Below are 24,748 nucleotides of genomic sequence, written 5' to 3' on the forward strand. Positions count from 1 at the left end.
AGCTAACCAGCGTAGAGGAATCTTCTCGTCGGCCTACCAATACGTTTGTCCATTTGGATCCTTCACCTGCGATTCAGTGGGGAGGAAAGAATCCACTACGGCCTCCGGCGGGAGATCGTTTGGCTGCTGCAGAAAGATATGGACTAATGGCCCTGGTCGCTTCCTCGGAAATTCAAGAAGTCGAAGGCCGCCGGACTCGACTTCTGCCCAACGCGAAAGGCGTCGGAACTTCAGGAGTTCATCAAGCTGGTCTAGTGGGCTTTCGGGCCCGCCGGCCTCCTGGCATTGCAAATACTCGCCTTTGGCGACTTCTCCCATGGCGACCGCTACCAAGAACAACAAGTACTGCTTCGGAGGAAAAGGCCTGATAGATCATTGGACGGCACATGCCACAGGGAATGTTACACGGCTAATCGGACATTTTGCCTGGTCGACATTGATAACGATTCTCTTTGGGATGACCTTCCGTTGGATGGGTTGGATGGGCCCCGGTTTCTATCTGCATGCCCCAGTACCGGGTTGATGGAATCCCCGTATGATCTCTAGTGTGGTTTATGCTGTGCTCTGCCTTTTTTATGGGGCAGGAGGTCTAGTTTAGTGGCCGCATTAAATGGCCCCAGTAGAGCCTTTCTTCCGTGTATTGTCTGCACCCTCCTTGACTATTCCCGTGGCAGCTGGACCCGATAAAGTCGCTTGAGTCGAAAATAGCCAATAAACAGGGACGCCATTTTCAATGATAATATGCTTGAGTGAAGCCCTCCCGTTGTCGGGGACGTGCCTTGTTTTGGCCTGCGGGCTAAAGGAAGGGAAGCCCCCAGCGCCGCGGAGCCCAGCAATGGAGAGATCGATAGCTTCCGTCCCGACGCGCCTTGTCAGATTGAGTCAGTTTCCGTGGACTCGTTCTGTTTCGACAAAGGGCAGCGAGCTCTCAAGCCACGCGATAGGATCGGCGTTTACCAGACCAAAGGAGTCTCGGAATGTCCGTCGTGCCCACGGAGAGAGCTTAACCAGAGCTTTTCGGCTGGCTGAGGCTACGACTCGGCAGTCTCCATGGCTCTTCCTCTCAATAACATCCTAGTCGCTATGATCCGCTCCTACGGCTGTGGCCACGAGAGATGTCTGATCGGTTTTTGCGCGGTGAAAAGATCGGCCCGGCGTAGGCCCGTCGGGTCACACTATGTATGTACGCTAACCTTTATTGGGTTTGGCAAGCGCATATGTATGCAGCCACGCTGCATGAAGATGAGCCATGTAAAAGTCTCATTGAACACGCCTCTTGTTTTACAGATAGGCAAGGTCGGCCCTGTCCCGACTAGGGACCACTCCAGCATAACGGCATTGCTCAACCCCAAGTGACATCCACGCCTTTGCTTGGGTTTTTAACCAGCTGTCCGATCGCATTCCAGCAACGGCCGGACAGAGAATCGACCGTTGACCAGTCTTGACTACGGGCGGGAATGGCTGTGGGTCATGATGCCGCGGGGGACATTGCCAGTGAGAGAAAACCCCATGGTCCACTCGTCTGCTCCGCAATTATAGACGGTTTGTAGTATGGCTGAACTTTCTGTTGGCTGTCCTCGTCCTGCTCTGCAACTGAGAACTTTTATGCCAGACTACTGCTAGCCGTACATTCTTCGGGCTTGGGCTGTTTTTGAAATAATTTCTATTAGACGATGGTGGACGTCGTTATTAAGCTCATGATTCGTTGTCGGTTCGGCCCGCCGTGTTTTAACTACCGTGGTTGTTCCTTTTGGAACATTTGGGAATATCCATATTTGTCTTCCACCGTTCGGTACACATCAGCCCGTCCCGCTCGTCCTGGGACGCTTTGCACGTGTGGTCTTCTTGGATGCAGGTTCAGCAGTTGGTGGCTCCTTACTTATTTCGGCCAGCTTCTTTTGGATTTCGTTATTCCACGATATCTGCTTATCGAGGAGGGTTTCTAGCCTTCTAGGGAGGCAAATTAGCATTTGCCATGCTGAGAAAGCAACGAAATGCACGAGGAGAGGGCAGACAGACGGATCTTGGACACACGACAACAAGAAAACCGGCTGGGGGCTACTTACCGAAGTCTCCGCTCTAAGCTAGGATCAGACAGGACAGTCAGCGTAACTTGGACATGGGCTATGTTGACAGAAGGTGGACGGCGACCTGACTCACTCGCACATCGCGGGAAGACTGAGGTCATCCCACTTCTTATGGGCGTCCGTCGAAGGTCTCGATACTTCGTAGACGCCCAAGCTATCGGTCTCCCAGTTGCCATCTTCTTGGTTTTGGTCAGCTGGATCAGCACCCGCTTCCGAACACGTTTTCTCGGATTCCTCTTGGTGGGATGCGACTTCGGTTGATGTGTGGTACAATTCAGCAACCTGCGAGGGCTGTTGAGATTTCAAGGCTTGGTTCGGTCTCGTCAGCGCCTCGCGGAGCAAATCCAACCGGGACGGGGGTGATGTCTGCGCAGCCATGTTTTGCGCAGGAGGCATTGGTAGATGTATATTCTCACTTTGGGGCGTTCAAGGGTCGATGATTTGCCCATTCGCAGTGGTGCATTTAAGGCGGACTATTGTAGGCGCCATGGGAGAAGGTACAGTATGGGGGAGAACGGACTCGGCCCCGCGACTTTGGGAGTTGTTCAGAATTAAGACCGTCCATGTTGGCCGGTCCGCCTCGGAAGGGAACGGGGCGGGCAAGAATGGGTTTCGAGGCAAGATTATTTGTTTGGGAATAGCGACACTCCACGGGCAAGGAAGAGCGACTCTGCGTAGAGTTAAAATAACTGTGGGCATTACAGCACAGTGCACAATGCCCATATACGGCCCTAGTCAGCTTCCCTTGTGATAAAAGCTTCCCCTTCCTTGCGCTGGTGAAGTCAAGTCCCCGGTTGATGGAGCGGGTGGAAATTATTAGTGATCTAGCTGATCTTCGGTGGTTGATGCAAATCTACACGGTGAAGCTCATTGTTGACAACGATCTAAACCCCCGGAGAATGTAATGGGGACCGGTCACGGCAGCCTTTTGTGGGGCGGACTGGTCATTGACTCGTGAAGTTTTAATACCTCCTGATAAACTTCGGCGGGGCTCTGCGCCTGGTCATCGCCGCCGCTCCTGCCAGCAGACATGATGAAATGGCCCTGGCGTCTGATCGGAGCTTGTAAGTTCCTTCATTTGCAGGCCTAAGCGTGAATATTAAATCAATAGGACCTCGCTCATCTACCAATCCAATGCCTCCGTCATTATTTGGCTGCTCTCTTCCCCATCTATCCTATGGTCGCAGCTCCACGTTTTGGTATCTCGCAATGGGCAAAAGAGTCTATCGCGAGTGGACGCCCACCGAGGAGGCTCGGCTCCCACACTGGATCGTCCTCCATCCGGATTCCGAATGGTCGTGGGACATGAGGGCCAAAGAGTATTCAGATACCATCCGCCCAAGGACCGCGGAATCCTTACGGTCTAAACTTCGTCAGTTGAGAAAGAATATCAGAAGGCGTCGTCCCGTACCTAGGAGGAGGGCGAGGATAGCACAAGGCATGACGGCGAAACAAGCTCGCAAAGCGCAACGAAGAGCACAAGAGATGCCCCGTCTGGTGACTACTAGGGTGCTGGGTCATCGGAAACATACCAAGTTCCGTGGTATAGGGGCAGGGCCTGAGCAGGTGGAAAGCGGAGGACAGGCCTGTCCCTTCGATTGCTAGTGAATGCTTCTGCACGTGATAAATCTGACTGAAATGTGACCGGCAGGCTGTCGGCCGCGCTTCGATCGCTCGGCCTCGGGGTCTGATCAGGGGTTGGTATCAAGGGTTTCTTTGTACGCGTACCAGGCGAGCCACCACTCTGTATGTTCATGGTGTTTGAAAGATCTGGGTTGTGCTGCTCCGCGTCTGTGGTTATCGTCTCCATTGAATTTCGCTGCAATGGAGCGGACGACTCAGTGGACAGGACAGGGAAAGATGAGGAACTGCTTTCCATTGGGTCCATTTTCCAATCGCTTGCACCAAGCGAACGACTAGACGTTCTTGGCTCTCGTCAGATCCTAAGCTTTCCACTCTATCCAAGCGTCTGTGGATGGCATAAACCAACCACAAATGAATGAGCCTGTGGGTACCTGGGAAGGTGCGGGGGAGTTACTGACAGCCTCGGCAGTACATGACTGAGGGAGCATATGGTACTGTAGTCACCGAGTCTGTAAAGCACCTAGTAGTCACCATAAAGACAGCATAGAGGCGCCACGCCTTGAAAGGTTGGCTAGGTGACTTGTCGTCTTGACCGTTTTGTTTGGGCATGGCCGAGGGAAATATGCTTTTCAGCGAAGAGGGGCGATCCTTCTCCACTTAAAGATAAAATGTTGACGTAGATCAGCAGTAAAGCCTGCTCGGGAGACATGAGAATTCATCTGCTCGCCGTACCTCAGCTTTCGGTGTGCAGGTTAGAGGACGAGTCTGTTCAGTGTCCGCCAGGCACAGAAACATTCGTACTCTAAGCAACAATCGGCCACCTTTGACGGCCATATCCATGGCCGCCAGACATACTACTCGCCGGCGCATTCTAAAAGGCCTAGGTACAAACCGTGTATCACGTCGTATGCCATGCCGTCAAAAAAGGACTGGTCGTATATCCGTATCAAGGCCGGACAATTTATGCGTGGCTCCCCGCGTACATAGATACCGCGTAGTTTTATACCACAGTCTTGTCGTGAACATAACAGACGCGTCCCACCCGCTCATCTAGACAAACGTCCCGACACTAGGCGGAGAGGAATTTATTGCTTTTCAGCATGTTGCCTTTCCTGAAGTTTGTGCCGTTAGTACTCTCTACCGCGGCGTTAATCTGCTTAGCTGTGGTCTTTTCCGCTTGCACATCAACGTCCTCCCCTCAAGACCTTTTCTTCATGGAGGTGATTTGCTCAACACCCCCGCGTCAAGATAGTCGCTGACGGAGCAAAGGTCAAGTTGACGGAGTTCCCGAAAATAGACCATCTTAACCTAGTGAGATCCTTTGATCGAGATTCCTCTTCTCCGCTCCAAAAGGGCAACGTCGTCGACAGGATCACAGGGTCGGCAGAGAATGCGGTCGACCAGATCGGTGGGCATGTTCAGGATCTGTCGGACCAGCTTCATTCACTCCTCCCAGAATACTACGCAGTCGGCCTGTGGAGTTATTGCGAAAGCAAACAAGGTGCCGAGGCTTTCTCAAACTGCTCAGGGCCCAGTGCCGCCTTTTCCTTCGACTTGGTCGACCTTCTTTCCAGTCGCCTGGGCCAGGCAAATGGAGTTTTAGCAGACTGGACGCAGCCAGTGCTAAAGGGATATCGCCATTTGTCGCATTGGATCGTGGTTGCCTATATAACAGCGGTCATTGCCGCATTTATTGCTGTCGTCACCGGTCTGGTCGGGTTCCCATTGGCGAAGCTAGTCGCCATCATCTCTTCAGCGGTAAGCCAACAAGAGAAACGTTAAGGTCATACTGACGACGGTCAGGTGTCATCCATCTTGATCATTGGAGCGTCTGTGATGGTGACAATCATGTATCAACTGCTCGCCCGGGGCATCAACAGTACGCTGGAGCAAGCGGGCATCTCTGCCAGCCTTGGACCACGGATGCTGGCCGTATCATGGCTCGCCGTGGCGTTCTCGGTTGGTACCAGTTTGTTTTGGATTGTGGAAAGATGCTGTTGCTGCTGTCTCTGAGGGTGCAAGTTCTGGCAATCCAGGGCGGTATGAAGGGCGAGGTGAGCATCTTCGATCCTACCCGTGAATCATGGAAAGACCGCACCGGAAGGTACATACGATCGCACCAAAGCATTTCCCGATTATTCATCGCGTATCCTAATGTGCTTGTTTAGGTTTTGGTGCCTTAATTCTCGGTCTTAACTTTTGCCCAATGGGCCTGATCAGTTTGCTTAGCTCGCTGCGCACATGCATTTTTGCAATAGAGACAATATAAAGCGTATCACCAAGCATTCCTCCTTTCGCACTGGAATTATGCTATCTCGTTTATATACAATTGGAGGTGGTCATGTCACGAAAGCAGCAGAATTAAGGGAAATTTGTAATGCGGTATCCTTCACAGTCTTTATCTTGTGGATGCTAGCTCTAATGGGAATTCTAACTACAAGCAATAGTATCAAGTAACAGATCCAGACAATCGTAGATGCCACAGTAAGTCCCAGGACCCATCCCAGCCCCAGAGGTTGGACAGGGCTTTCTTCACCAAGTCAGCCACGACTGACTCCAACTCTCCAGCAGCGGTGGTGGGCAAAGGTTTTTCTTCAAGGCCCTGGTCAACGGCTTGGGGGACCGAAGGGGAAGCGTCAATGTCTTGGTGAGGGGCGACCATAGGGCCACCTATATCCCAGAAGCTTACGAATCACTACCATCCCTTCGGGAGGCAGCCCATCTGTTCAAGGAAATGCAGGCGAAGGAGCACCTACTGGGCCCCATAAGACAGCTCTTTCTCGACTCTGGAATGCATGAACGGTATGGGATCTGTCTGCTGCACAAGCATTTTACGATGGAGGCCAACCAGCGGCTTGTGGACTGCCGAAACATTTCAGCACCGTGGACTGTCAAAAACTGTGACAGCGTGGTGCCTAAATATGAAGGCTTCATCATTCCGCGGACGTTCAGATTCTTCAACGAAATTTTGGCTCCATTTGAATTTGATTTTTCGCCATGCTCGTCTCATGGAGACCACGATCATGAGTTCTTTCTCGGAATTTCGGCACTTCTTCACCAACACAAATTAGAGAACGTACTTGGTGTGCGTTCTCTAGACAGATATGACCCGGAGTTATCGGTGGAGATTACCGAGGGCAAGACCAACATCATGATACCACGGGGATCGGTCAATGATTCGGAGCTCATTGAAGCTGTTTGGGTTTTTAGCACTGATGATGACCAAAGGTGCCACTGCAGAGAGTATTGCTGGAAAGACACTGAGGGAAAACATATCAATGACCATGGTTGTTCCTGACGCTATACATAGGCAACTATGAGATTCGTGTCATTAAATCCATAACCGTCAATCTTGATTATTGATTTTGTTTAATGACGCAACCATGTTGTCAATTTTTGCTGTCTTAGATAACGTTGACAAGAATTTGGGAACCCATCAACTAGCTTGCATTATTGTTTAAAGGTAATGCGGTCTTTTCCCGGGGGCTAAGGCCTGAAGTCCTTAGCATGCTAGTAAAGTTTCCTTCCTTTGTCTCAACAATTCCGACTGCTTTGAATCCGAACCTGGAGTATAGTCGAATGCCAGCAGGCGAGGACAAAACAAAGGCGTCTAGTGCATTTTCGTCAACATAATCACAAAAAATTTTCATGAGCGTAGACCCAACACCTTGACGTTGATGATTTGGATCCACAGCCATAAAAGTGATTCCTAATAGAGGTAAGTGAGCAAGGGTCAAGAAAATTCAGTTGACTGATGGCTTACGGCATATCCCATTGCCTTGGCAATCTCGAATAACTCTTTGCCTCTCTTCTCTTAGCCGTTTTGAGATACCAAGCCACGAAGTAACATCCAAAGAGGGAGGATCAAAGCTGTTCCGGCTTTTAACCTTCGCTACTCCCCTCGCTCTGGACTTAACTACCGGGCCAGCGTGAGGGCAATCCCTACATTTCACTCCCGTTGCAAATGCTCCTGGACTGGTAGTCCAACCTATAAGCCCGACGGGTGATCCATCCTCTCCACACGCCTTGTACAGAGCTTCGTCCTCTTGATGAACTGTCTCAAGAAGACCATCAATCGTCCATCTGATTTCGTCCTCCTTCTCCTCCCAGTGTTGCTCCTTTGAGTGTGGGAACATCAACCGATAGAGTGGGTTGTCTTGATGTGCGGGGAATTCGACCTTTCGCACAAGCAAATTTACGTCCTCGGTTTCGACGGGCGATATCGAGAGCACCATTTTATGTTTAGGCGCATGAGTCGCAAGGTGTTCTGGCTCCGTAAATCAGCCGGGCATCCAAAGGACGAGAGCAAGAGGTTTCCGGTTGAACCAAAGCTGCTCTTGGAAGGAAGTTGCGAAGTATTTATCCCGGCCCCGACACGGAAAAATGGTTCCTGCGGTTAGTAAACCAGTTGGCTTGACCTTTAGTTGACTAGTGGGGCGCTGGGTTAGAGACGAATCAAGTAGACAGGCAAGCACTGGCTAATTAATCGTAACAATCGATCAACGCTCGATTCTCCCCACCTAGACTGCCCCGCGGTCAGCTTTGCTATAGCTGGGGTGATCTGAATGCCTCAGGCATAAGTCTTTAGCAAGGCGATCAACACAATGATTGATTTGATTACGTCATCCGAACCGGTTCAGCCACCCCCAAGGCAGCTAGAATATCTGACGGTTGAAATCAAGGCAGGCTCGATCTCGAGTCCGCGCGACGAGGACACAGCCCCAAATGCATCTCCAGGTACACGGACCTTGTTCTCGATCTGGAATTGTATTTCGCTGCAGGATCCTGCAGAAGCACAGGCCGCGATGGCTTGTCTCTCCAGAACTCCGCAGCATCTGGCAATGATAGACGCCACTCTAACCATGCCGGGTGCACTCTCACTCTCGAAGCGGAGTATCAGTGCGGAAAAAAAGGCAGGGTACCTTTTTCCCTGCTGGGATATTGCGCAGTCTGGGCACACCCCCCAGTCCATAGGCAGATGCTTTGATTTCCAATGCTGTCCGGCCCTACCGTTGGTCGAAGCCGCTGAACCTTCTTGCCATTATCTCGGCACAATTCAGTCTTCGGTTTGACCCGGATGAGAGTGGAGTAGCTCTGGTTCTAGCGAATACCAGCTAGTGTGGAGACCCAGCGATTTCGTTCATTCGCCGCTCAGGCAACTTCGAGCCTCAACTGTATTAAGCGAGCGTGCTGGCGCAGCTCCGGACAGGCATGGCAAGATTAAACGGATACCTCTACCGAATCAACGTTGCGGAAACCGATCTGTGTGAATGTGGACAAGCAAGAGAGACGGTAGAGCACTTTCTCTTTCGATGTCAGAGATGGACGACACATCGGACAGAAATGCTGCAATGTACCAACACACACCGAGGCAACATATCCTTCTATTTGGGCGGGAAACGGCCCTCAGATAATCAAAACTGGAGTCCAAACTTAGAAGCGGTACGGGCGTCAATACGGTTTGCAATCGCCACCGGCCGACTCGACGTCGCCTAACCCTAACCCTAACACAAATCACCCACTCTTCCCAACCTAAATCACACCAACCGCCTCGTGGCAGACATGGTAGACGCGCTTCAACTGCCGAAGATAGGATGTTGAACACTTGGAGAAGCGCCTTCAAGCAAGCCTACTAACAAAACTACTAACCCACGAGAATCTCCTACGATCCTGATAGACGGCATGACATATGCTAAAAGTGAAATTGTACGGGCTAGAAGGAGACATGGCACCCGATAGGAAATGTACTAGTAACTTAGTGATAGTTGCCCTCTCGACTCAGCCGCCGGGCGTTAATAAATTGTTTGTTTGTTTGTTTGTATTTCGGGCTTGCCGATCACCAGATTAAACCTGGACGATTCTTATATCTACAGAAGGGAGAGACTCCTCGAAGAAAAACAGTGGTGTGACAGACTCAAAATCATGCATTAGCGCAAGCTGTGAACCACGAGCTTGCTAATCGTGCGCGAGGAATCTGGGCACTTTGGAGCTGTCGGAACCAGTCAGATAGGGAAGAACTGCGAAGATGAAACTCATTCCTGCAAAAGCACAGGCAGCAATGGCTCGCCTCGCCAAAGCCTCCCCCTGCTTGGATGATTTTGCAGATATGAAAAAAGCCACAGAAAGATGGAAACAAGCTGATTGCTCCAATATTGGTTCAAGAGTAGCCGCCAGCAAAAAAAAAAAAAATCTCAGCCTCCTCGTGCTGGGGTATTTCGAGGCCCAAGCACAATCCCATTTCAGCGGCTGGAAAACTACGGCAAGGATGAATCACAGGATGAACGTTAGAAGTTGAAGCAAACTGAACATGACATATATAAGATATCCCAAGAGCTGTCGAGGGCTTGAGAACCTTCCTACTTGATTGCCCACTCACCTGCACCTCACAGCCTTAGACTGCCTTCATCTCGGCCCGCACTTTCACTTTTCATTCAACACTGTCCTTGAACTGCCGTTCAGTCCTCATTTCGGAATGTCGAAGGTCTTGGGATCGTTTGTTCAAAAAGCACAGTCTCTCAAGAATGCACCCTCCAAATTTTCTAGCGCCGCGGTGGAAGGCAGCCGCCTTATTCCTTCCAGAACCAAGGACGCCGATTTTCAGCTTCGCGTCGATGCCGGCCATTACGACCTAAGCTCAAAGAAATTGAATGTTGTTTTACAAGTTAATTCACAGGCGAAAAGTCCTGTCCTGAAGGACTGGGTCAAGAAAAATACAACACACGCAAAGCTCGCAACCTCGGTATTCGATACCGCTGCTGAAGACAAACAAGCAGAGTACGAGAGGGTACTACGTGATCTTGAAGAGAAAGGCAAGAAGAACCTCGGATGAGCGTGATAAGGTTGGCACAAACATCTGAGCATATTGTATCATGCAGCTAACTCATGCGGAGGTCCTTTGATTATGACATGGATCAACCGTCTTGCAATTATGTGGAGTCCTTGGGCCAGATATCTTGTCCCCAATGCGCACTAACGGGGAAACCGTAACAAATCTATTTATTATTAGACAACCAAGCACGTAGTCGTTACAGAAACCCTCCAATAGTAGAGTGACTATCGGTAAAGAGTGGAGTTGCATTTTTATGACGTTGGCGGTGACCTGACACCGCCCTGGAACACGGTTGCTTTTTTAACCGTGGAATGAGCTTGGAGGTCTTTCTTCTACGCCCTCAATCATATTTCTTGACAAATGTCTTCTAATATCGAACCAGATGCTCCCAACTTTGAGGAGTTCTTTGTTTTGGGCGTTAAGAAGTCGACCTGGCTGCCCTTTATCTCTACCCCTTTTCCCGTCAACTTTATCTTCTCGTCTCCAGTCAGCCAGCGGCGCAACTATTTGGACAGCGAGTGCAATGAATACCGAGTTAGAACTGGGTGAGCCATTTGCTGTCGCCGTACCTTGATTATTCATGCTAATATAACTCCAGAAATCAGACCCTATACCTACACGAGCGGTCGGTGGTTGCGGCGTAATAAACTGGAGACTGAGTCGCGCTCCATCCAATTCAGCTTTGTTGCTCTTTGCCAGAAGGTTATTGAGCTATGCCCCGAAGCAAGTGAATTAAAGGCTTGCCGAAAAATTGAAGGGGGCTTCAACAGAGTTTTTATCTTTACCTTGGATAACGAGAAGAATATCGTGGCGAGGCTCCCGTTTCGGTTGGCAGGACCAGCGAAACTGACCACTATTTCTGAGGTTGCTACAATTCGCTACTGTAAGTTTATCGCGATTATTTATCACTTATTTACCACTTACTCAACCGCTGACCACACGATCGGTCTAGTACAAACGAAGACGAATATCCCCGTACCGAGAATTCTTGATTACAATTGCGACGCTAGTGATGAAACAAATATTATCGGCAGCGAATATATTATCATGGAACATGCAAGAGGCGTTCCTCTGCACGAGAAATGGCATAAAATGGCTGGCGACCAGCAGGTCAGGTGCATAGATGCAATCTACCGGACAATAAAGGATATCGCCGAATTGGAATTCCCAGCTTTTGGGAGCATATACTTCGACGATACCCTCGAATCTGTTAGCAAACAACCCCTAGGTGATGGCTTTTGTGTTGGACCTCACTGCGGTACTAGATACTGGGATACTAATGTGGGAGAAAGGAGATATTATCATGATGCTAATAGAAACGTTGGCCCATGTAAGTTGCGTCGACGCTCCCGCTACTGGGCAATTGTGCTTACCACTAGAATTCGTTAGGGTTGACTATTGGCGATTATTGTGATGGCCTTGTTGACGCTGGTCTGTCACAAGTTCCTCCAGTGGATACCGAACCCGAACGACCAATCTATCATGGATCGCCTGAAACGCATTTAGCTCTTCTCAAGCGTACCCGTCCTGTGCTGAAGCAAATGGCCGCGAGCATTCGCGTCAGAAATTCCGCCCCACCCTTATTGTTCCACCCGGACCTGCATACGAGGAATATATTTGTTTCGGATGACAATCCTTCTGTTATCACTAGCATTATTGATTGGCAAGCAGCTAGTATCGAGCCGGCGTTTTGGTACTCGGACGAGGTCCCGGACTTCGCAGAAGGAAGTGAGATATGCGCCAAAGCTTTTGATCTCTCTTCACAGTTTCTCACACCAAAACTTGCAGGCCCAAGGCTGATGAATGACAATATTTTTCGCCCTTTCCGTTACTGTTATAGAACATGGAAAGATGGTGCAGTGGCCTTACGTCACGAGATGATTGAGACTGCGAGGCATTGGAACGAGCTAGGATTTGAAGGTCAATGTCCTTACCCTTTACCCACGCGAGAAGAGCTTGAGAAACACGAGAAAGAGTACAGGCTTTTCGAGGCGGCACAGAATCTGCGAACCGATTTGTCAAGCTTCCTAAATACAGCTTCAGACGGATGGGTACCGCCAAATGGTTGGGAAGCGGCACAATCAGCCCAGAACGAACTCTTTGATGGAATGTTGCAGGCTGTTTTGACGAACGCAGATTTAGACAATGATGAGCCGGTAAGAGATGAAATGACACTGAGGTCAATCTGGCCATTTGACCTTGATAAGTGAGGACAGTTGAGTTCAGGAGGACTATATGCGGGATCTGATGTATATCTAGAAAGTTTTTTTAGTTCAATACATCTTCCAATCAATTCCTGCACTCCAGTGGCGATAGCTAGTGGGCTCACGCTTTAGTTTTTGTATGTACTTCACGTGCACTCCTGATGCTTTCCGCCGCATCCACATTCCCTGTGTCTTCCAGTCTGACCAAGAGAGCCTCATTTGCATAATGCCTTCGTCGCACGTGTTGATGGGGTAGCTAACAGGAGGCGCTCTCTAGAAATGTGCTGTAACATTCTGCTTGAAGTTCTCAGTGCTTACTTTCGCCAGGTGCCAATCGGTGTATTCTTCCACTGCCACTTCAGGTGGCCCAAAGGTATTTGATCTAGATCAACAGGCAAAATAGGGGTGGTTGTGTCAGCCCGATCAGAAGAACTCTTTGTCATCTGACGTGGCTTGGTTGCGCCGACGTTTATGTTGATTGATAGTAACATTGATCCACTTGGAGTTTAAATTCACTGCCGCTCTTCCGCGTACAGTTGGTCCCAGATCGTATCGGGAACATCATCGTACGCGTGGATATGCTCAGAGGTCTATGAAGGGAAGTCTTCCCTCTAGGAATAATAATCCATACAGCAGTTACATACAATCCCATGGACGAGCGAGAACGGGAAGTGGAGCAAATCTTTGCGTCACGAATATGGAGAGGAAAGCTGCATTATCAGGCTGAATGGAAAGGATATGGTTCCGATCCGACCTGGTATCCAGCACGCGAGTTCAAGGGTGCTCCGCATGAGATTCAGAACTTCCACGGAGTGTTTCCGGATCAACCCGATCCCTCCAAAAGGTTGATGGAATGGCTAGAAAGTTGGGATGCGGGACAAGAAACTTGAGGATGGCCCAGATGGCCGATTTTCTAGCGGACAGAAGGTCTCTGTGGTCAAACAGGAACCAGATCTCTTTTGTTTATCTATCTGTTCCCAATCCATGCCCTAAGGTTCAGCCTCCGAAATGCCTAACATCTTCAAAGACGGGGAGAAGGGGCAGTGTTCACCTTTTTTTAGCGACCGAGATCTGTGGTGAACAGGTCTGCCAAGCTTCGATCTACCGACGGGACGGACCGCGAGTTATTCCGTGATCCAGGGCGCTTCGTGCACGTGCGCGCCTACGCGACTGAGTGAGTTTGGTGAGTCGCTCACCCTGTTAGGGTGAGGAACTCACCCCATGGGAACCTTGAATGCCCACAACTTCCCGATCGGACACTCGACGCGTGAGTTGAAACGCCGGTTCTGCCAGAATCTTGCTGCCTAGCTCAGCTCCCCATCCATGCCAGATACGGGCTGTCAATTGGTCGAATGTATTTCAAATATGAAGGCGTGACTTCTAGCAATTTCCATCTCCTATCTCCGTCTGAGACTGCGGAGTTGTATCAAAGCTTCCTTTGATCCACTGGCCTCCATGGGCTTCTCTGGGATCCATCACCCGGTCTAAACCCATACGGCCTCTTGCCATCTAAAAGCGGACTGCCACCTCATTTAGAGGACGAGGTAGAGTCTAAAAGTCGACACTATGTCATTTCGCTTAGGCACAAAGATTGCGGGTGGTCAAGGGGCCGGGAGAGGGTGCAGTTAGTTGGGGAGGAAGTGCACCTTTCTTCGATGTCCTTTTGGTAGAGTTTGTTTCCAAACTAGCTAAAATGCCCAGAGAACGCCTAGCACAGCAACCTCCAGTACAAAGCTCCGAAGTATGTATTCAGAGAACAAGGAGAGAGAAAAGACAGCTGAGCAAGGCTGACTTCCCAGGCAACGAGTAGCGAGCTGAGTTGCCAATCCATTCCACCTAGCTTTAATTGCCAAACGGTCGAATCACATCGAGGATTTGTGTATTAGCTTTCCATCCGAGCGTTGAGTTGTGAGGATTAATCCACAGGCTTGATCTCCAATTCATCTGGGAGGGAGAAGCTAAGAATAAACTTCTTTTTCGACTTGTATGGCTCTGCTGTATGGTAACAAATTACATATAGAATGTACCTTTGGGGGCCGGCATCGCCTAAACGGGCGATGCGCATAGCCCGTTTGGGCGATGATGGCCCCGGGCGCTAAACCTCAACAGGAAGTCCCTGGCCGCCGCTTTACCGAGCGAAAATTACCAGAGCGGCAGCGTAACGGCGTTACGGCGCCGCACGGCTCACTGGGGCACTCCCCTTAGCGCGGCAATCCCCACCAGACTCGCTGGGCTCCACTGTGATTCGCGATCCGCTTCTCTCTTAGAGTATACCCGAGGACGCATCACCCACCGCCAGCTAGAGTCACGAAGAACAGAGGGTGCAAAGTCCTGTTGCCAGACCGTCCCGGACAAGCGACACTATAAATCCTACTATGTCTCTCTGTACTCCCATCTCCCTTTTTTCTCGTCAATGCATCCATGCTTTGCTCCTCCCTTTCGTTCAATGGCGTACTCAGGTCTCCCCAGGCAAAGAAGCGCACGACGTCGAGCAGAGACATCTGAGCGGAAGTCACACCTCTACTACGCGAGGCGACGGGAGCGGCACCTTGCTAGTGGCCCGACGCTGCCCCAATATGCACCGAATACAAACATCTCCGCCGCCTCACTACGAGACAAGTGGAATCGGTATGTCCTAATCACTTGAATCGTCGTTGCATGACGTGCAGGCTGCTTATACCAACGGTGAATAGATTCTGTCTAGAGGCTGCACTCGATCCTGATGAGTTGCTCAGGAAGCTCACCGCTGCGGATGTCAAGGCCTGGTTTGACTGGATCAAAGACAATTTCCAGGGTTCGATCAGAGCCGACGGAACCCTCGCCAACTACTGGAGGACGTTGAAGAGGCTTTATTACCTAAAGAATGGTAGAGACATGGATCCTGACATGCGCCGGGACTGTCTTAATGTATGTGGTTCTGCTCTCCTTATTTTTGTCCCGGTTTCTAACCTAGGGTGGTAGTACAAGAATCAGGTCAGCAAGGAGATGGGCTTGCGGAAGCTTCCATTGCCAAAACCTACTGCCGATTCCATTGATCTCCTGGAGTTCCAGGTCACACACCTTGTTCATTGTGATTCAGTGTTCGCGGATGAGAAGCAGCGTCTCTATCCGCTGGTTGGTCTTAATCTATCAAGCATCTCAGCATGTCGAGCAGTCTCGCTATTCGACACGAGACACGCGGTAAACCCTCGACCTGATGGCACGTTCGGAGCGCCAGGGGAAGAGATAGCGACCGAGGAGGAGCACGATATGAATTCAGCCGACAGCTTGAGCGATGGGTTTTCAAGCGATTCAGGCTACGACACAGGCGTCAGTGGTGGTTTGGGTGAGATGGAAGAATTAACGTCCGAGATGGACGACAGCGAATTGGGCCTGGATCACGAGAATAACGATGGCTACACTTCAGACGGTTCCACCGTGACGGATGACGGCTATCTTGCTGGGAATAAGGAAACTAGCACTATCCTGTGGAGACATGTCGAATTCTACATTCTCCGCAATCCTGTGCGTGGGCGTCGTAATCTGCTGACTGCCATTGTGACCCTGCTTCACACCAAAGGAGAAGACCGAAAGCCGCGAATGTGAGCTGAAGAGCCCCCCTTAGGTATCTTGTTAGAATAATATTGACTTGACTGCAGAAAGAGGTTTGCTATTGAGCATGAGGACAACCTTCTGTTCAACCTCCTCTCACAGCTCTTGGCACTGGGAATAGACGACGATATATTTGTGGCTACGATCTGGGATGTGGCAGACATCTATACAGCGCCACTCCCCCGTCATCGAAGAGGTATCCACCTGAAGATCAAGCGAGACAAGTTGGACCTCCCCATATTTCGCGAGCCCGAACGCACAGACGAGGGCTACCGCACGTCTATTCAGCTGGCACTTAGAGCGAGAACATGGGCACGCTATATAAAAAAGATCGGGAGGAAAACGGGTCAGCAGGAGAATCTACCCCAGAAAGAGGTCCGGCGTGGCGCTATTAACGCAATTAATAGTATGGCTTTGAGGTCTTTGCAAAGAGAGGTTTTCTGCTAACCCACTGGAACAGATCAGGCCCCGGCCTCGGTTCGTGATCAGGTTGCGGACCACGAGTCTAACGCGGTCAAATACTATCTGAACGAAAAGGTTGACTTTGACACGGCGGCTGCTTTTCACAGACGAGCGTCCAACGAGGTGGTGCAGAGGGAAATGCGGACAGCCACTCTAGTGGCAGATAATACAGCCCCGATTCGCCTGACCGAAGAACAATCACGCAAAATCGGCAATCATCCCAAAGTCCGACGGCTGCGCGCCCGATGCCAGCAGCTGACTTTAAAGATCCATCAATTTGGGTTTACCGTCAAGGAGGCTCAACATGATGAACTCGGGCTGAGTCTGGTTGAAGAAGAAGACCCCGAGGCTAAAAAGCTTCTCGAAGAAGCCTTAGAGATCGGTCGGCAAAAGAAAGAAGCAGATGCTGAGTTAAATCGGACTCTCACTAAGCTCCGCAAATCAGCCCTGGAGAAGAACTGGAAACGGCATTTCCGGAATGCCGACACGGAAATTTTTAACCGTTAATATGAAGCTCAGCCCTGCGATAAGGAAAGTGAAGAACAAAGCATACAGCCAAATCGCTACTCCATCCCAGAACGAGAAGAGGTAGTCCGGCTGCTCTGCTACTCACCGGCGCCGCGGACAGACGAGGAGGCCCATCTTCGTCGATTGGATTTCATCCGCCTGCTGGTTCGGTGGCAGCGTCGGAAAGAGAGCCCACGCCGTGGGAAGCAAGCAAGCGCAGTGGTTTCCCAGCCGGAGTGCGACACAAGGACGAGAGAAACCGCCCCCGCAAGCATTGCAGAGAAATATGATCCTCTGCAGTGCCTGTTCTGTCTGTCCGACCGAAGCTTACCTCCTATTGACCGCAAGAAGAAAAAGAGCAAACGCAATAAACTCTGGGATCATGTGGAGAACATGCACAAACTCGAACTCGCAGCATTCGACGGCGGCATAAAATCTTGTGGATTATGTGGCATGAGAAAGGTTCACTTTGTCCCTCCCAGCGTGACACACTTCAAAAACCATACCCAGGAGGTCCATGGAATTCGCCTTCGCTCTTGAGATGTGCTTTCACTGTACGTGTTGTCACAAAGTGACTCCCTGCCCTCGAATACCAGCATCTTTTATTTCATGGGTGTGTGGCAGGGGTCAATTCCGTACGCTCCATAGTATCAATCTTGCATTTCTTCTCCTTACTTTGTGTTATTGATGATCATCCTTAATAGCCTCATTGCTCTGCCAAAGCTGATGCTTACAAGTATGGGTTTGGTCGTTCTGCCCCGCCAAGTGAAATAAAGTAGTAGAAGAACTTCGCCTACTCCGTCCTAACTCTTATAGCCATTGTGTCATCCTTTCAGTGGGCTGGGTTGATCCGGAAGTATCACCAGTTGTCTTCAATGAGCTTCATGATATCGTCAGCAATATTGCGTTCCTCTGCTTCCTCATCTTCATCGTACCAGCCTCCAAGCTCAGGGACGTAATGATAGAGCGGATCATTTTGCATCCGCCACCGATGCAGTCGTCTTTCAGCTTGTGCTTTGGAGTCGATACGTCAGCAAATATCTAGTCCTTTGACCTATGGAATACCGCTGACATGTACTCACCTTCCTCACGCTCTTCTTGTCTGATATCTCTATCCGTCTCCATTGTATCTCTTCCGATCCAACGCCTGATTGCTACAGCTGGGATATGATGCAGAACTAGCCACTCGCCATTGTGCTGGGCGTGTCTCGAGATATCGACATTCAGTAATTGTCGTGCTCTCTCCAGAGGGAAAGCCACGACGTTTTCGAGAAGGCTCGTATCAACTTCTGCCATTACAATGTTATCGTTGCGAAGCGATAGAGCCCAATTATCTGCCCTCTCTTTATCGTCAAAGACAGATATGAATGGAGTTGGTCGGCGGTTGTACCAATCTAATTGGTGCTGAATGGCAGAAACGATAGTAGCAGCAGTATCCAGCGTATCCATAGACATCGACCATAATCCCATCTCATTTAACACCGTCCTGCAGCCATCGTACTGAATACGATAGAACCTATGTGGGAGCAGCTGCTGGTCGACCCGTAGGCTCTCCATATGGCTTTTTATGCTGTATGCTCGTTCTAAGTCGTACAATTTTGGAACATTTTTAGCGCCAAGCTGAATTTCGAGGAATGGTAGCGGAGAGAGGGAAAGACAAGCAGTCGTACTTCGCCACGAAGTCTAACGTGGCTGTCCACGTTAAAGTTAACCTCGTCATCGCAAACGTCATTTGTTCCGGGGTGCCTAGTATCTCACTGAAGTACCATAGTCAACCCCGGGAAATGCACCGATAACACCCGCCCTACAAGAATGCCAGTCCTGTTATAATCCCGTGCGTTCAGCTTTCTCTTAAGCACATCGACCATGGCAAACCCATCTGTGAACGACGATCGAAAAAGGCCCTCTGCGCAGCATCACGCAACTACGGGTGCTTAGTGGCCCTCATCTAAACAGTGTCATCTGTCCATCCAGTGAAGGTTTGTACAGTCCACCACGTCTTGCTGCCGAGGCTCCTGATTATCAGTAAATTGTATCCCGTCAAGATACGATCACCAGGCTTGAAAGCGACCATGACAAGGCAAGCAACGTGGACAGTGATGATGGCGACTTATCCCATCCAAATGAATTATTTTCACCAATGACGCTGAGGAATCATGTCCGTTTGCAACCAGCCAAGAACTGTCCAGTCCAGGCCAACCATTCATTGGGATGGGTGAAGAGAGAAACTGGTGACGTCTGCTGTCCAGGCTTTCCACTGATCACGTCCACGTATATAATCCGGCCACTCTAACAACCAACTTTTATCGTGCATACTCTCTATACTGCGTTCTACTTTACTATGGAGACAAGGGAGGTTGAAGGCAGGATTGATTGTACCTTTCAAGATCAAACGCTTTTGGAGGAGGCTCTCAACCCACCTGGAAACAAACGGCTTGGCCTCCTGAGTGATAAAGTCATTGGGCTAGTTCTACTTGATGACTGGTATCGAAGCGAATCAAGCTGTGGCATGAATTGCGCAAATTTCGAGAAAATAAGCATTGGCTAATGCTGCAAGAACAGGACAAGCGAATCGCGAACTTCAGACTGACGCCAGCAATGAGAGATTGGCCACGGAATCGAACGGCCATGCTGCTTCCTACCCAACTATTTCTGTTTCAGAATGTGCCAGCTGATAAATTAGCTCCGCCTTTGCTTGCTTAAGAAGCTCATTTACTTCATTGTACTGCTCTAGCCTTGCAACACCTTTTGTCAGGCCATGTCTGGCCCAGACATTGCCTTTTAACGTACATTTGGAGTGTATTGCATAGGTCAATGTCAAGATTTTTCATCGAAGTCATCGAACGGAAAATGATTTTGAACACCGGCGACATCGCCACGAGTTTCAGCCGCTTCAAGCATTTTGGCCTTCATCTCACGAGCCATTTCTTTCGCAGCTTCATATTCATCATTAGACACCCAACCCAATATGTCCACACCGAGAACATTTCGCATTTGTTCCATCGCAGTATCAGCTTCTCTCTGTTGCGCATCCACACGAATAGTGTCATGAATAACTGTGTCTGGATACTCGAGAGGAGGCACAGTACATTTTCCTTTGTTACGCTCTAAAGAGTCTTCTGTGATGAAATTCGACCAGCTCTGTATGGCACGAATCATGTCAGCCCGTAAAGTAGTTGAGTCTCCTTCCCAGGGAGTACCGGCACTCTTAAAAAGGCGTTGGTGCAGTATGACAGACTGGTTAAATATTGCGTCGTAATGTTCCTCATTCAAGCGCTTGGTAAAAGCGGCGTAAAGGAAATGGACCAGCCGTTTTCGAATGGCCTCCCGCACTTGAATTTGCTCAGGTAAGTCAAGCGAGTCATAGTTTGGTGGCAGATTGATCTGAGGCTCAAGGAGCTTTTCTGAATCAGGGTCACCGTAATTCTGGAAATGTTTCGGTATCCCAGCCGCAATTCCAAGAGGAAGAATGGCAGAGTGTTGCCAATCAATCAATCCAACAATTTCGTTTGTCTTTGACACGAGTATATTGTTCGGTTGAAAATCAGGATGGCGAATGACTGGCCGGTTTAGTGAGCTTCCCTTTTTGAAACCAAGGCATCGCGCCAAGGTTAGATAGTCGGACAAATTTTTGATGTGAGTATGTGGCGAAACTTGACAAAAATTATAGATCTCTCTGTAAAGGCGTTCATAAGGAAGGCGAGGTTTCGCATAAGTTTCGGCCCACTTCAACTCCCGTTTCCCAACCGCGTGAAAGACATCGTGGGATGACATCCCTATAACGGATTAACCAATTCAGTTTAGCATGTTACTGGATTTGCTCACTTACAGGGGCCCCTGTCGGTTTTGAGTACTGCTCTTTCGTCGTGCCACCAACTGTAATGTGCTATAGGACCTATACAAAACTCGTGATCGCCAGCCGGCAGCGGGATCCCTTCTCCTGGCCGAATATCCTTTCGATAGTATATACTACCGGACGCAGGGAACTCCAACGACATCAATCGCGTCTCCCACTCGACAACCTGTTTCATAATTCTGTGCTGCTCTTTTGGTGTCATCGTAAACCATACATCGCCTAGAGGGCTGCCGTCCAATTTCTCCATGATGATGTACTCGGCGCCGACAGGATTCACCCGCGTTGAGCACCAAGCATACACCTTAGGTGTAGTGATCCCATGCAGCCGGAGATAATTCAAAGTGGCCACTTCGCTAGCAACTGCGTAGTGTTCAGGTCCTGTGGAAGGATATGGAACTCTAGCGATAATATGCTTCCCGTCTTTGAACGTCGCTTGGAATAATCTATTGAATCCGCCTTCTGAAAGCTTAAAAAATGAAACGATATCAGAAGTGGAATGTCCGTACGCGGCAGCAATAGCCTTCTCAAGGGCGGGCACATCGAACTCGAGGTAACGTTCGGTCAACCGTAGATGTTCATTATAGCTATAGCCTGTCAGCCTCGGACGGATGTTTGCCAGAGTTAAGGACGTACATCCATCTTCCAGACGTATATTTAAATAGTTCATCCTTAGAGTTCTGGGCAGGCTGACGGACGGACTCTGTTATGTTCCTGAACTGTTGAACCCGGTACGGGCGGAAGGGCAAAACCCGAGTGAAGAAAGAACGGATGATATTGCGAAGTTGCATGTTCTAAAAGAAAAACTTCTGATCGTAAAAGGGGGCATTCGAAGAAAATGAAGAAATGGCGACTTCAAAAGTGTCGAGACCGAACGCCAGGGGGACGGCTCTGGAAAAATGTATTTCCAGATGTTAGCCGGAGTTAACGCAGTGGTTCCGGACGACACCAGAATATTACCACGTGACCAGTACATTCAATCTGCTAATTACAATGCGCCTACGGAGACCGGAATTTCTACATCGTCGATGTCGCGAGAGGATTTGGTTTCTACGGCGAGACCATCTGACTAAGAGGCACAACGTTTGGTCAGCGGCAAAAAGCTACTATTAGCCCTCGTACCGTGGCAGTGGAGTGCTCGGCGATTTGCATTTAAGACAAAGAACTTGATTATTTAAACCAAGGAGCTACTACGTAAAATTATTGACTCCCTTCACTTTTTGGACCCAGTTGCATAAATAGCACCATAGTCAAGCCGAGATCTTCCTCCAGGGACGGACCAATGGTAGGCGAAGTTCTGCGGGGTGGAGTGAGTTCTGGGGTCTGTTGAGCCTCCATTCCTAGCGCAGCTTCTGAACCGTCAGCAACACCGAGGGCATGCTTTGGAAAATACAGTATTATTATAAACAAGATATGAGTACTGACAGTCCTATCAGAGTTTCTCTTCAAGAGACTTGAGGGCCGAATCGACTTCGTCTTTGGTCGCATCTTGTTTGATTTTGACTGTCCCAATGACGGCGTGGGTCCCACCGTGCTTGTCTCTCCAATCTTTCCAAGAACTGGGGATCTTCCCAGCATTTGGCTGAACCTGGTACTTGTGATAGATCTGACCATTATCTTCGATAGTACCGTCGTAGTCGAAGCGGACGCCTTGGTTTTCAAGGTCACTTTGGGTCTTCGGCCACTGGGTCTTTCCCCTCCCAACTGTTGGCTTAACCAACTTTTCCCAGACCTTAGAGCCTCGGCCTGTGATGGCTTCCATAACTTTGCCCCAAGCACGACGCGACATGATGAGATAAGGATGAGGTACGATGAGAGGAAATAGTCAAAATTGCTGAAGCGCAGTTGAGCAACCAAAAGAGCTGAATTGAATTTCGATAGAGCATCCCGAACCTATAAATACCCTGGGCCGGAGAAAGTCCCCGGAACATCTCTACGCAGTCCCCTTTGAGAGGGTAGAAGTCTTGTGCGGGCGGCTAGTCTTGACCCAATAGAGCCGCCAGCTTGCCTCTTGGTGGCTGTCCCATATCGCAAAGATCACCAAAGCAGGGAAAGTTCTGGCGAGACAAGCCATTGCGGCCTGTGCTTTTGCAGGGACCTGTCGCAAATTACAATGGCATGTTTATTCAGATCGAGGACAGGGTCCGTGCAAGTGGGCACTGTGTCTTCGTCGAGGGCGGCAAGCTACAATCCGATCATCGAATGGCCTTCTGTGGTAAGTGCGTTGAAGGCAACTACCGATATTTGAGCCAGAGGGCCAATAAAAATTATGCTTGGCAATGCGCGCTGAGGTGATCAAAACCAATCGGTTGGCGAACAACCAATGCCAAGAAATTGTAGGTCGCTTGTCCAGGCCGAAGACAGATAGGAGAACGGGTCCGCTCCACAAGGATGATAATGATTGGTTTTATGGATATCCTAGCTCAGAATGGGATGGAATGGGATGGAATGGGATGGAATGGGATGGGACATTACATATGGTGAGGTACCCCGCAACTTTCCAAAAGTTCATCACTGTGAACATGAACTCAGCTGCCAGCACATTCTTTGCAAACCAATTCAAACCTCGTCTTGAAGACAAATTCTCGAAAATCCAAGACCCTCTTTCCGATAATGAGATTACTCAATTTAATTCGTGGGCCGGCCTGTTGGTGGAAACCGATGAGTCACTGAGTAAGCAAACGTCGTCGACTCGGAGTCGCCGACGCCGGGCGCGTTACTTTTCAAGAAAGACGTATTCAATCAGCGCAGAACTATTTGTCCTTTGTTCTTTGTCATATCATATTTCTACACTTCCTCTAATACCTCCTGGCCCATTCTATAAGCAGCTTGAAGATTGGTGGAAATCATGCCCACCACAACCATCGCTATCTTCGGTCACCATCGCTATTTGCTGCAACTTACCACGTCAGGAAACTATAACCCAAGATACTGCTGCCTTGGGTGTTTCCACCGCAGCAAAATTAGGGAAAAGATATATTGAGGATTTTCCTGAAGCAGTACCGAGAATTGAAAACTCAACAGGTAAGGACGGCTCCATTTTTATGAGGTTTCAATCTTTAAGCATGTGTTATACAGGGCAACGGGGTGATCTGGAGGCTTCTGGCCAGGAACAAAATTCCCCAAGTGGACGACAAAAGAACCCTCTGTATGGGACATACACCACCTCCGAAGGAGTCAGTGAGCGGCCGCCAAAACGCCTACAAGTAGAATCTCAAATCCTAGGTATGTATCGCTGCACGGCAGGAAAGATCGGAGCTTATATTCCCAGGAAATCCGGCGTCATCTGATGGTGACCCTTATCTGTCCTTCTCGTTCATGAGACGTCATATGATTGACAAGCTACCCGAACCGTTTCGGACGGGAATGAGGATGAGCAAGTTATGGAAAGATGAACAGGAGAGGGGAGGCTTGTCGGTAACGAACTGCTTGACCCTGTACTTGCCAAAAAAGATTAACGAGGACACTTTCCTGGTTATTAGGATGGGCTATGCTGATGGGTTCAGTATCTCCAATGTTCTGGGTCTGGGTGATCCTGAGTAGCAAATACTATCACTTACCTCTAACAACTCTCTGGCTGAATCTTCTCGAACTTCACGTTTGCCCTCATGATGTAGCATCGATAACCAAT

The 24,748-nt window shown here is 49.6% G+C and overlaps 11 protein-coding genes across 11 annotated transcripts; 6 read left to right on the top strand and 5 right to left on the bottom strand.

The window, feature by feature from the left end:
- Positions 1–1,799: 1,799 nt before the first annotated feature.
- BJX68DRAFT_279752 (uncharacterized protein) lies at positions 1,800–2,692 on the bottom strand (the record flags this gene model as incomplete). Its single annotated transcript, XM_071048794.1, has 2 exons — positions 2,161–2,692; positions 1,800–1,950 (listed from the first exon to the last, which is right to left on the bottom strand). The coding sequence occupies exons 1-2, from the start codon at positions 2,481–2,483 to the stop codon at positions 1,800–1,802; spliced, it is 474 nt and encodes a 157-aa protein (XP_070893158.1). The 5' UTR covers positions 2,484–2,692.
- A 1,948-nt stretch (positions 2,693–4,640) lies between these two features.
- On the top strand, positions 4,641–5,529 carry BJX68DRAFT_248703 (SUR7/PalI family protein). The gene is made up of 2 exons (XM_071041970.1): positions 4,641–4,891; positions 4,941–5,529. The coding sequence occupies exons 1-2, from the start codon at positions 4,772–4,774 to the stop codon at positions 5,451–5,453; spliced, it is 633 nt and encodes a 210-aa protein (XP_070893159.1). The 5' UTR covers positions 4,641–4,771; the 3' UTR covers positions 5,454–5,529.
- Positions 5,530–6,961: 1,432 nt separating this feature from the next.
- BJX68DRAFT_248704 (GNAT family N-acetyltransferase) lies at positions 6,962–8,264 on the bottom strand. The gene is made up of 2 exons (XM_071041971.1): positions 7,435–8,264; positions 6,962–7,380 (listed from the first exon to the last, which is right to left on the bottom strand). Exons 1-2 carry the CDS (start codon positions 7,904–7,906, stop codon positions 7,112–7,114), a joined length of 741 nt encoding a protein of 246 aa, XP_070893160.1. The 5' UTR covers positions 7,907–8,264; the 3' UTR covers positions 6,962–7,111.
- Positions 8,265–10,143: 1,879 nt separating this feature from the next.
- Positions 10,144–10,500, top strand: BJX68DRAFT_272504 (uncharacterized protein; the record flags this gene model as incomplete). Its single annotated transcript, XM_071047220.1, has 1 exon — positions 10,144–10,500. The coding sequence occupies one exon, from the start codon at positions 10,144–10,146 to the stop codon at positions 10,498–10,500; it is 357 nt and encodes a 118-aa protein (XP_070893161.1).
- Positions 10,501–10,805: 305 nt separating this feature from the next.
- On the top strand, positions 10,806–12,793 carry BJX68DRAFT_248708 (aminoglycoside phosphotransferase family protein). Its single transcript, XM_071041972.1, has 4 exons — positions 10,806–11,045; positions 11,099–11,383; positions 11,453–11,830; positions 11,890–12,793. Exons 1-4 carry the CDS (start codon positions 10,883–10,885, stop codon positions 12,708–12,710), a joined length of 1,647 nt encoding a protein of 548 aa, XP_070893162.1. The 5' UTR covers positions 10,806–10,882; the 3' UTR covers positions 12,711–12,793.
- A 2,357-nt stretch (positions 12,794–15,150) lies between these two features.
- Positions 15,151–17,349, top strand: BJX68DRAFT_279754 (uncharacterized protein; the record flags this gene model as incomplete). Its single annotated transcript, XM_071048795.1, has 7 exons — positions 15,151–15,332; positions 15,398–15,498; positions 15,577–15,611; positions 15,666–16,285; positions 16,343–16,701; positions 16,756–17,259; positions 17,294–17,349. The coding sequence occupies 7 exons, from the start codon at positions 15,151–15,153 to the stop codon at positions 17,347–17,349; spliced, it is 1,857 nt and encodes a 618-aa protein (XP_070893163.1).
- Positions 17,350–18,123: 774 nt separating this feature from the next.
- BJX68DRAFT_259164 (uncharacterized protein) lies at positions 18,124–18,389 on the bottom strand (the record flags this gene model as incomplete). The annotated part of the gene is made up of 2 exons (XM_071043655.1): positions 18,124–18,278; positions 18,347–18,389. The coding sequence occupies 2 exons, from the start codon at positions 18,387–18,389 to the stop codon at positions 18,124–18,126; spliced, it is 198 nt and encodes a 65-aa protein (XP_070893164.1).
- Positions 18,390–19,476: 1,087 nt separating this feature from the next.
- BJX68DRAFT_248713 (uncharacterized protein) lies at positions 19,477–20,240 on the top strand. Its single transcript, XM_071041973.1, has one exon. It carries the CDS (start codon positions 19,606–19,608, stop codon positions 19,810–19,812), a length of 207 nt encoding a protein of 68 aa, XP_070893165.1. The 5' UTR covers positions 19,477–19,605; the 3' UTR covers positions 19,813–20,240.
- On the bottom strand, positions 19,947–22,116 carry BJX68DRAFT_210958 (phosphotransferase family protein). The gene is made up of 3 exons (XM_071037728.1): positions 21,754–22,116; positions 21,094–21,704; positions 19,947–21,040 (listed from the first exon to the last, which is right to left on the bottom strand). The coding sequence occupies exons 1-3, from the start codon at positions 21,906–21,908 to the stop codon at positions 20,082–20,084; spliced, it is 1,725 nt and encodes a 574-aa protein (XP_070893166.1). The 5' UTR covers positions 21,909–22,116; the 3' UTR covers positions 19,947–20,081.
- Positions 22,117–22,443: 327 nt separating this feature from the next.
- On the bottom strand, positions 22,444–23,067 carry BJX68DRAFT_248717 (uncharacterized protein). Its single transcript, XM_071041974.1, has one exon. The coding sequence runs from the start codon at positions 22,904–22,906 to the stop codon at positions 22,550–22,552; it is 357 nt and encodes a 118-aa protein (XP_070893167.1). The 5' UTR covers positions 22,907–23,067; the 3' UTR covers positions 22,444–22,549.
- Positions 23,068–23,639: 572 nt separating this feature from the next.
- BJX68DRAFT_259167 (uncharacterized protein) lies at positions 23,640–24,660 on the top strand (the record flags this gene model as incomplete). Its single annotated transcript, XM_071043656.1, has 4 exons — positions 23,640–24,060; positions 24,292–24,323; positions 24,364–24,497; positions 24,600–24,660. The coding sequence occupies 4 exons, from the start codon at positions 23,640–23,642 to the stop codon at positions 24,658–24,660; spliced, it is 648 nt and encodes a 215-aa protein (XP_070893168.1).
- Between the last annotated feature and the right edge of the window lie 88 nt (positions 24,661–24,748).

Source organism: Aspergillus pseudodeflectus, assembly GCF_044049435.1.
Source record: "Aspergillus pseudodeflectus strain CBS 756.74 chromosome Unknown BJX68scaffold_82, whole genome shotgun sequence".
NCBI classification, from domain to species: domain Eukaryota; kingdom Fungi; phylum Ascomycota; class Eurotiomycetes; order Eurotiales; family Aspergillaceae; genus Aspergillus; species Aspergillus pseudodeflectus.